General features: G+C 40.0%; 2 protein-coding genes and 1 long non-coding RNA gene across 9 annotated transcripts in view; 2 read left to right on the top strand and 1 right to left on the bottom strand.

Annotated features, from left to right (window-relative positions):
* LOC138028206 (uncharacterized) overlaps positions 1–10,000 on the top strand; it is a 390,617-nt gene that overhangs the window by 266,387 nt on the left and 114,230 nt on the right. The gene's annotated exons all lie outside the window — the stretch shown is intronic.
* Positions 748–3,036, bottom strand: LOC138029297 (histamine H2 receptor-like). The gene has a single exon (XM_068877020.1). It carries the CDS (start codon positions 2,760–2,762, stop codon positions 1,755–1,757), a length of 1,008 nt encoding a protein of 335 aa, XP_068733121.1. The 5' UTR covers positions 2,763–3,036; the 3' UTR covers positions 748–1,754.
* Positions 3,276–7,215, top strand: LOC138028827 (uncharacterized). 6 transcript variants are annotated; one of them, XM_068876450.1, is made up of 4 exons: positions 3,280–3,560; positions 3,671–3,908; positions 4,039–4,165; positions 6,433–7,215. In XM_068876450.1, the coding sequence occupies exons 2-4, from the start codon at positions 3,791–3,793 to the stop codon at positions 6,530–6,532; spliced, it is 345 nt and encodes a 114-aa protein (XP_068732551.1). In that variant the 5' UTR covers positions 3,280–3,560; positions 3,671–3,790; the 3' UTR covers positions 6,533–7,215. The 6 variants fall into 6 exon arrangements, 1 of the variants encoding a protein (XP_068732551.1); XR_011127739.1 differs by lacking the exon at positions 4,039–4,165 and having other exon boundaries at positions 3,276–3,560; positions 5,227–7,215; XR_011127737.1 differs by having other exon boundaries at positions 3,284–3,560; positions 3,671–4,165; positions 5,227–7,215.

A 10,000-nucleotide genomic window follows, 5' to 3' on the forward strand; every position in this document is an offset into this window, starting at 1 on the left:
TATTAAGCGGCCACCCTCTACCAAGCGGCCAGTTTTCAAAGTCCCGATTTTTCGCTCATACAAACGCTGTAATTGTTACCTGTATTAGACGGCCACCTCTATTAAGCCACCGCAGCCACCCAGTCCCATGTTTGTCTTTCTTTGTTATTTTTACCTGTATTAAGCGGCCACCCCAGAACGGAAACTAAGCCGGCGTAGTTTATGAGGTGTAAATTGTGTTTAAAATGCAACCATCATCACTATAAAGAAATATCATTTGCAAACTGTAAACTGATAGTCGGCTCTTTAGTGTCGTTAACGCTTTGCAGATGTCCGCAATGTGCTTAAGTACAGTAAGGCAAAAAAAAGATAGATCGTTTTTAAGATATGCTTCACACTCTTCAGCTAGAAATTCCTCTTCAATTAGCTTGTTCTTTAGCCATGTGATGGAGAATGAATAGCCTTCAAACCTATGCTCGCAAGGAATTTCTAGGCCATAACCTCCACCTTTGTTCACTCGCTTGCCATTTTACCGTCACTTACCCTTTGTTTGTAGGCCGTTTCAAAAATTTTGTTAGCCTCAATGCCATCAACTTAGGTACATGTCGAATCACTTCATAATCGTCCATCATTTCATTAGGGTGAGAATATGGCTTCGAAGCTGTTTTGCCACGTCCAGATCTTGTAACTCTGGGTGTAACACTATATTTACGTATTCGTAATTTTAGGCGAGCAATTGCCACAGCATTCGAGTCTTCGTTATTTTGCGGCTCTCGTTTCAATGCGTACATCTCATCGACTTTTGGCTCCCATATACTCAAGTATGCATGGTACTCACGGATATAACAATAGACGTGAAGAAGTTCCATTGTCATGTTTTAGCTGTAGAAAGAACTTTTCAAGTGAGCCACATCAGATTTTGAGTCAACAGTGGGTTGTTTTACAAAACGTCCGCCAATAATTTGGCTGTCAAAAAGGCGAGAAATGTTTAAGGCCGCTCCAATAGTTATCAAGGCCCGCAAAGTTGACAGTTAACGACTTGCTCTGCAAACAAAAGTTTCAAGTGTTGCACCGCCAGACGTACATGTCCGACCTTCGCAATTCCTACCCTATTACTACTTTAACTTGAACAGTTTTTTTGTCTATTGGGCTACTTTTAATTAGAAAACTTTCCGTTATTTATACACATTGAACAACTATGAAATGACGGAATCAGATATTTTGTTGTGAGCTGTTAGTCATAGAAATACAGTACAGTAACTGTATACCGTAGAAGATTAGACAATGTTACGTTTATTATACCGTTAATAAGTTACAAGTTGGCACTGAACTTTGTTTAAAGCCAGTAGATAGCTTGAAAGAGTGTTGATTGTTCTATTGTTTCCTTGCATGAAGTGTATTTGTATGATACGCCATTAAAATTGACATTAGACCACGCCCAGTGAGTATTTTTAGTGATCCTGTATTAAGCGGCCACCTCTATTCAGCGGCCAGTTTCTCAAGTTCCGAGGGTGGCCGTTATATACAGGTTCGACTGTACAACAAACGCTTCACAGTTGCGATACTGGCATGTAATTTTAAACGTTAGGCTTGCTATGAATTTAAAATGTCCGTCGACGTAATCATTTACGAAGAAAGACCTCTTGCAACGTTAATTCTGTTCGATGGCTTCTGTAGTTACTGATTGACCCTCTTTACGTCGATAGCGTAATGTATTCTTTTTGCAATGATTTTTCACTATCTTTCTCGCTTTAATTTTTGTCTCGCTAAAATCTTCACTTGGGGAAGCTTTCCTTATCCGCGACTGATTCTCCTTTATCTTCTTCTTGATCGTTGCTTCTTCCAGCGTGTTTTCGTCTTCTCGTATCCAATGCAATATTTACGGAGTGGCCCCTTTTAGGAACGAACCATTTCTTAAACTCGGTTTTAAAAGCACGGTTCATATACCCGTAAATAAACGGATTGATGCAACTGGTCATAAAAATAAAGAGAGTTGCAAGAAGGAAAAGATAACGCGGGAAATGAGAATATTCTGTGAATGAGATAATAATTATGATATGAGAAGGAAGAAGGAAAGTGAAAAATGCGATGACAGTGGCGAACAAAGTTTTGCTGATTTTGACGTCGGTAACGTTGGAAGACCGCCATGAAACATTTGCATTGTGCATTTTCACTTGTTTGTAAATCTTCCAGTAACAAAATCCAATAACGAAATATGGTGCGTAAATAAAGGGGATTATGACCGAGAAAAAATATAGACGCGGGAAAGAAATGATGCACATTGCAAAATCCGTATTTGGTTTGATTTTTTGATCAAGAACAAATACTGAAAGAAAGGCAAGTGTGAAAGGTATTGCCCAAGCCAGCAATGCGGTGATAACTATACACCTTGGCTTGAAAATTTTTAGGTATTTAGTTGGTTTCATTATTTTATAATATCTGTTCAACGCCATCAGACCCATAGTAAAGGCAGATACTTTTGTTAAAGATAGCTTCGTAATAGCAACAAAATCACAGGTAGCTGTTCCAAATGACCATTCTCCAGAGGCCAGGAAGGCAACTGATAGTGGCATAGAGCAACATGCTTGCAAGATGTCGGTGAGAGCAAGGGAAATAATGTAATAGTTACTGGGGCATCTCAATCTTGGGTTTCGATAAGTAGCATAACAGACGAGAAGATTTCCTAACAGTGAAAGGATCATTACCAATGAAAATATGGCTGTTTCTGTTATCACAGCTGCAATGTGTCTTGTTTGGAACTCTATCGCTTCGTCCGTGGACATGGTCACTTCTTTTAGCTCGTATTTTCGTCTAGAAACTCCCTTTTAGCTTTATCTGGTTCAATGTTTGTTTTCCAAATTCTTCCCAAAGGATATTATTTCAATGCAATCACCACTATCCATGCGCTAGCGTTCTGTCGATCACGCAAATAAACTTTTATCACAACCTTATATAACTACAACAGAAGTGTTCAGGCAGATGTTCTCTTCTCTCGAGCCGAATTGAAAAAAATAAAGCTGCAAGCTCAATTCGTTAAAAAAGTCAATTTGTGTTTAAAGTTCCAGCTGTTTCTTCTAATTAATCCATTTGGCTAAATTGGATGATGCCCGGCCATTTATTTGCATATGAATGGCCTGTATTGTTATATGCCTCGTTCTTCAAATAGTGTCACCACAAGAATACAAAAGTGACCCGGTATTTTGCAGTTATTACCCCAGTACATCAATTTTGTCAAACTACGACGTTTCTGCCCACTTGTTTGCATATGAATGGTATTTCTTTATCTTTCATCAAGTTACTCTGTCTTTTCGCATAAGCGCATAAGGACTTCCAAGAATTCTTGTATATTTCTAAAAAGAGCCAAGATTGTTTAAGCTTGATGTGAAGCGAACAAGAGGTACCAAAATGAACGATGGAGTAACTGCCAAAATTTTGTTGTTGTAGCGGCATTCTCTGTTGAACGAGGCACACAACATGCGACATACACCATTCATATGCAAATACGTGACATGAATTTTTCCGCGTTTTGAATAATTAGCGGAAAAATATGCTCTCGTCGTTATGAACTATCAAGGGATTCGGTAAGAGTATTTAAGAAGGTGTTTTATGCAGATTAGTCATCTTGGTGTTCTCGCTGGAGGCACTTACTCTTGATTTTCTTTGCTAATTTGTCTGTTTTTCTTTCTTTTAGTTCTTACACGTCGCTGGCCTGTCGTCAGGCAAACCAAGCCTTATTTTGGATTTATCTTTTCTTAACAAATTTATCGTTAAGAAGTCTGTCAAGTACGAATAATTGAGAACAGTTCTTCTAATGTTTCTTCCGGTGATGTCTGTTTTTTCGTTTGATCTCAAGTCAGCCTATCACCACATTGATATCTATGAGGAACACAGGAAATTTTTGTCGTTTAAGTGGCCTTCTTCTGATGGAGGTATGAAATTTTACGAATTTAAGGTTTTTGCCTTTTGGTTTGACTTCAGCTTCTTATGTCTTCACCAAAGTAGTTCATCCATTGGTGAAATACTGGAGAGGTCGTGGACATCTTATTTTAATGTATCTAGATGACGGTATTGGAGGCAATATGTCTGTAGAACGTTCCAGAATTCTCAGCGATTCAGTTCGTCATGATCTTGCTTCATCTGGTTTCACAGTTAACGACGACAAATCTATTTGGGAACCTTCTCAGAGGTTAGTTTTTCCTGGGATCTATTTTAGATTTTGGCGAAGGTTTAATTCAAATTCCTGAGTTTCGCATCCATAAGCTCAAATCTTCCCTCGTTTCTTGTCTCCAAAAATAACCAAATTATTAGGCAGAGATCTTGCTTCACTTACAGGGCAAATTATTTCTATGGCTTGTGCAGCAGGCAATATTACCAGGTTGTTTACAAGAAACTGCTATGGAGCGATTGAATGTAGATCCTCTTGGGATCAGCCCTTGCACGTCTTTCCTGAGGCTCGTTATGAATTTTCCTTTCGGTTGAACAATATTGACTCTATTAATGGCAAGGTTATGTCTCCTAAATCAAGCGCAGTTGGTGTTGTTTACTCCGATGCCAGTGACTCTGGTTTTGGTGGTTATTTCGTGCAGTGCGGCTTGGATTTAGTGTCAGGTGTTTGGTCCCACGAGGTAAGGTAAAGGTAAAAGTACACGTTATTTAACGTTGGAGGTTCCTTTGCTCTCTGGAGAGTACTCTCCCAGGAAGCCGACGGTGCGCTCATTTTACCCCCTCTTAATGCGGTCTAGCTCTACTTTTAGAGAGATTTTGGCAGTCAAGTTTGTTCTGCTTTCTTTGGTAAACCAGCTTTCAGGTTTAACCCGGTTTAATGGTTTACGGACAATGAAAATGTACCTCGGATTATTTCGTCTGGAAGTAGTAAAGGTCATTTGCAGTCCGAAGCTTTGTCTATATTTAGTATCTGCTGTAGTCATGGCATTTCGATCGAAATGGAATGGATCCCAAGATCGCAGAATGATCAGGCTGATTTTCTCAGTCGTATTTTTGATTCAGACGACTGGGGCCTTTCTCCACTTTCGTTTCACCACATTGACTCAGTTTGGGGTCCTCATTTTGTAGATCGTTTCGCAAATCATGTGAATGCCAAACTCCCTCGTTTCAAGTCAATATTTTGGAATCCAGGTTCTGAAGGCATAGATGCTTTTGTTATGAATTGGCACGGGGAGAATAATTATCCCTGTCCGCCTATCTGTCTTATTTTGCGTGTCTTACATCATATGAGTAACTGTAAAGTTTCAGGTTCTCTTATTGTTCCTTTGTGGCATTCCGCCCCCTTTTGGCCGATGATTTGTCCAGATGGAGAACGTTTTGCATCTCTCATTGTCGATTGGATGGAACTTCCCTCATTCAAAGAAGCGTACATTTCCGGCAGTTGTAATAGCGTGTTTGGAAACGAAAACTTGAACTTCAGGATGATTGCTTTGAGAGTCCACTTCGATTGTTAGGTATTTTTCATTTTTCTTTTGCGTGCTGTATTTTTTCTTTCTTTGTACTCTTGGGGCTGTGCGGCCTCCAGTTAGCACACGATAGCAAATACTGTGTCATGTTTTTCTATTGTTGTTTCGCACGGGTTAGGTGGTGTTAGGGAATTTAGACGAGCGATGAATTTTTCCGCGTTTTGAATAATTAGCGGAAAAATATGCTCTCGTCGTTATGAACTATCAAGGGATTCGGTAAGAGTATTTAAGAAGGTGTTTTATGCAGATTAGTCATCTTGGTGTTCTCGCTGGAGGCACTTACTCTTGATTTTCTTTGCTAATTTGTCTGTTTTTCTTTCTTTTAGTTCTCGATGTTAGCGTTACTGAGAAGTAGTTGATTTGCGTCCAGTCGCGTGTGCTGAGTCTTTATGGAGTTTATTTAGTAAACTTTTCGCTGCTAGTGGTTTTATATATTCATATATTTTCTGAATGCGTGCATATGTTTCGCAATTGATCTGTCATTTTGGTGGAATATGGAGAATATGTATTGGCCTTTTTTGTGCCAAGAGATTTTTGGGACTATCTGTGCCCTCGAGCATGGGACCATCTGTGCCCAGCTTTCATGGAGTTGCGAGTTAATTTACGGTGTCAAATAGTTTGTGTTTATTTGACATGTTTCTTTTTAAATTTGGGATTAAGGGACAATCTGTGCCCCCTACCGGACTCGAGACTATCTGTGCCCAGCATTTAGGGAGTTGCGAGCGAATTTGAAGTGTCGCTTAGTTTGTGTTTCTATAACATGTTTTGAATTTGTGTTTCAGGGACCACCTGTGCCCTTTGTCAGACGTGGGGCTATCTGTACCCATGACTGTGGATTTATTTGTAAAATCCTGTGTTGGATTTACTATTTACTTTTATTGTTGTTTATCAGTTTCTAATCTCAATTCATTAAATAATATAGACGAATGGCCTATCTTCTTTGTCTTTCTTTTCTTGTCGGTTAGTTCTTGTCTTTTTGCAGATGTGTTCCAGTCGGAAATGTGGTAGGAATTCTTTTCCTCAACCCCCGAGCATCTCCAACCCACTGCCTCCCTGGTGAAGAGCACAGTTCTTGGATCTAAAGCGGATGAATCGTCGTAAACTGATCACTTCCGTGACGGGGCGTGGATCGTTATCGCAAGGTCAGACCTACCGACTTGTCCTGTTATAAGGCCTTGGAAGAGTACATCTCAGCTGCGCAGATCGACCTCTCCGAAGATTTACCTCTCTTCAGAGCCCTTGCTACTCCTCGTTCGAAAGAGATGGTCCGGAGCCAAGGGATTAGCTATACGAGAGCTCGCGAACTTGTAAAGGACGCTTTTAAAGGTTTAACAGACGTTTCAAAGCTCAGTCTTCATAGCCTACGAGCTGGAGGAGCCACCTCAGCAGCTTGTGCTGGAATTCCTGATAGACTATTCAAGCGTCATGGTCGTTGGGCGAGCGAAAACGCCAAGGATGGCTACGTTAAAGACGATTTTAATTCTCGTCTGTTGGTCACACGATCTCTAGGGATCTAAATTATTTGTATTGTTTTTCTTTAACACCGTGCCCGGCAGGTCGGGGGAGTTCTATCCATAGGGCCGGGGTTTTTCCTCAGTATTTGCTGCAACGAGCGCGGTGAGGTTTTTTCATCCTATGGATGCTCGTTAGTTCTTCCCCAGGTTCTGTTTTTTTTTTTGCCTTATGCACCTATGACTGTGTTTGTAATTGTTGCTTTAGCGTGTCTCAATAAACGTGCGGCCTCCAGTTAGCACACGATAGCAAATACTGTGTCATGTTTTTCTATTGTTGTTTCGCACGGGTTAGGTGGTGTTAGGGAATTTAGACGAGAGCGAGTATTCGTCCGTATCACAACTGTAGGAGCGCGTTAATCTGACACTACTTTTTGTATTTACAGGTTAAAGTGCTTTAACCCATTTTGAAATGAAAATCTACAACTGTTCATTATATTAATGACCCTGAAGGGAATTACAAATTTTCAGTGTTGTAATTAAAAAACCTCATTGACGAGTTGAGCAAATGCGCATGCATGGGCTCAGATGAAAAAGAAACGAACGAAGAAAGAGAGAATCTTTTCACAAAAGAAATTCGACAAACAGATGTGAATTTTAAATTGCTTTAAAAGAGATTTCGATCAAACTTTAGCTGGTGGGTGCAGACTTAAATTGATCAGATGTCTATTTGTTCTTGGACAAAAGTTGCACAATCAATAACATCACATCCTTTCAAAGCTTAAAAAAATCTCTTCTAACGTTGTATATCTCACTCTTCGTATCCAAAGAAAGTAACTTAATTGAAATCAAACTTTAATAAACCGTATGTTGCAGTAAAAATTGGATTAGGCCACTCTCTTTATTTCTCCGACCAACCCAAATTTTTGCCATTTTCCAAAAAAAAAGAAGAAAAGTAGAGACGACGTTAAACCATTTTTTATGTCGCATAGGAGTTTCAGTGGTTGATCCTTCTTCCAAAGTTGTCTTAATTTTACAATAACATCAACCAACGTTTCCGCCATATTGATTTTGGGTTCACGACTTGTTTTCCAGGCTCCGCAGCAATGATGCTGGTGTAGCAGGCCTCGATTCCCAAGAGAGATAAAATTATTAAACTCTGCTTTTTGATTGGTTAATTTAATTTTGATCAAGGTTATCAAGCAAATTCCAATGATCCATGACTCCTATCCGCATCATGCGGCGATAACAAAAACCTGAGCGAAACTTGAAAATCGAGCAGGATTTAAGGCGGAAGTTGGAGAAATCCGGCTAAATTCTGGAGATACTAAGCCGTGAGTGGTCTTGGAAGTTGCACGCGTTGTCTATTTACATTGTATGTGACGACGCGTTGGATATGAAGGGGAAATCGAAGCGTCCAAAATGTCCATCAAATCACTCAGGACAACGCAATCGGCCATTACAACGGTCTCAAAATAACGTGACGTCACGTGCTCTCGCACTGCTGTGAAAAAACATGAAAACATCATCATTTCCTAAATTGTTTGTACAATTTATTTTTACCCAAAGATTACTCTCGCGTTTTTGAAGTGACATTTAGACATTTAGTTATTCGAGACAGATTTTGATTTTGATTTGGTGCACCTGATGAAGCAATAGCAATCTTTTCAAAATATAATTACCAATCCTGTTAGAAATGCAAAAGGCTCAAGGCAAGCCATCAAAATCTGTGCAAAAAGGAGTTCAGTATCAGTTCAGTTCAGTTCCGTTCTTTATTTTTCTAACAGGTATTGTTAACAAATTGGATATGCCCACAGGTAGCAGATGCTAATCTGGGTTGGTCATGTCATGACTAAAAAGAGTAGGTAGACACGTTTACAGGAAAATCAAGAAGATAAATGTACAAGAATATAAATTATAAAGTTAAGTTTGTGAGCTAATTAGTACCACATTAAGAGAAAGCGCCATGAGATATCTTATTTTATAAAAATTCTTAATGGCTCTTCTCTTCGTCGAAGGGCTAACGCATTTTTTAAAATTATTCTTCTGTAAATTTATTTACAAAATAATTGATTAGACCTGCATCCCTTCTTGATGCCCCTGAGGATGATGATAGTCCTGGGGTGTCCTGTCCTGGACCCTTGGTTAGGCTTCTCTCTTCTCTGCCTCCCGACAATGAAACGAGGTTGCATATTATGCTACTAGCAGTGCCCATTTTTTGCCCAAATTATGCTCTTTTTTTCATATTATGCCACTTGTTGTTAAAATTATTCCTTCTGCAAAATGAGCGAAACAAGTCCAAAAACGTATTACGATCGTGTAGCAATACCTTTTGTGGTATCACAATCAACTCTTCTATTGTAGTTGGCTTTCTTTGTCTTAAGGCAACGGCGTCTGGCTATATTTGCTGGCTCTGGTATGGTCTCGGGGCAAGTTATCAAGTGGCATGGCTGACGCCATTTTTCAAACTTGCAAATGAGAGGTACAGTGATCAACACCATCTGGCTACTCTTGTGCCAGACTGCCAGCCTTCCAGGGTTCGCCCTCTCTCTCTGTTACCAACTAGAAAATGAGGCTAAAACTTTGAACAAAAATGGTCTCAGGCTTGTCAATATATACGGACTGTGCTAGCAGTGCTATTTTTTAAGAAAAAATCAGCAAAAATTGTGCTAGTCTCCTCAAATTATGCCAAAAGTTATGCTAGCACAATTTATCAAGGCCTACCCTTGTTGGTTTGGGGAGTTTGGGGCTTCGGCCCGGTTTGTTCGGTTTCGCGTGCTTCCTCCGTTGCTGAATACGCCTCTTTTTCTGTGCAATAGTGAGCAATAGCCTACAGAGATAAACAGCTCTGGCAGGCCAATTCCTGCCAATCAGTGGCTCTCTTCCGCTTAAGATTTAAGCCCGGTTTACCCTACAGAAAATTTGTGGCACTGCTCGGGTGAAAATGGCACGGGTCCCAAAAAAAGAGGTTCGGCTCGGATAAAATTTGCAGTGTAAATAACCCGTTTACACCAAATTTCATCCGAGCCAAACCAAAATTCTTACCCGTGCTGGAACCTTCGGCGAGGTAGTCCGAGCACGGGTGAAAATGGTACGTGT

This window comes from Montipora capricornis, chromosome 13 (genome assembly GCF_036669925.1).
Source record: "Montipora capricornis isolate CH-2021 chromosome 13, ASM3666992v2, whole genome shotgun sequence".
Lineage (NCBI taxonomy): Eukaryota > Metazoa > Cnidaria > Anthozoa > Scleractinia > Acroporidae > Montipora > Montipora capricornis.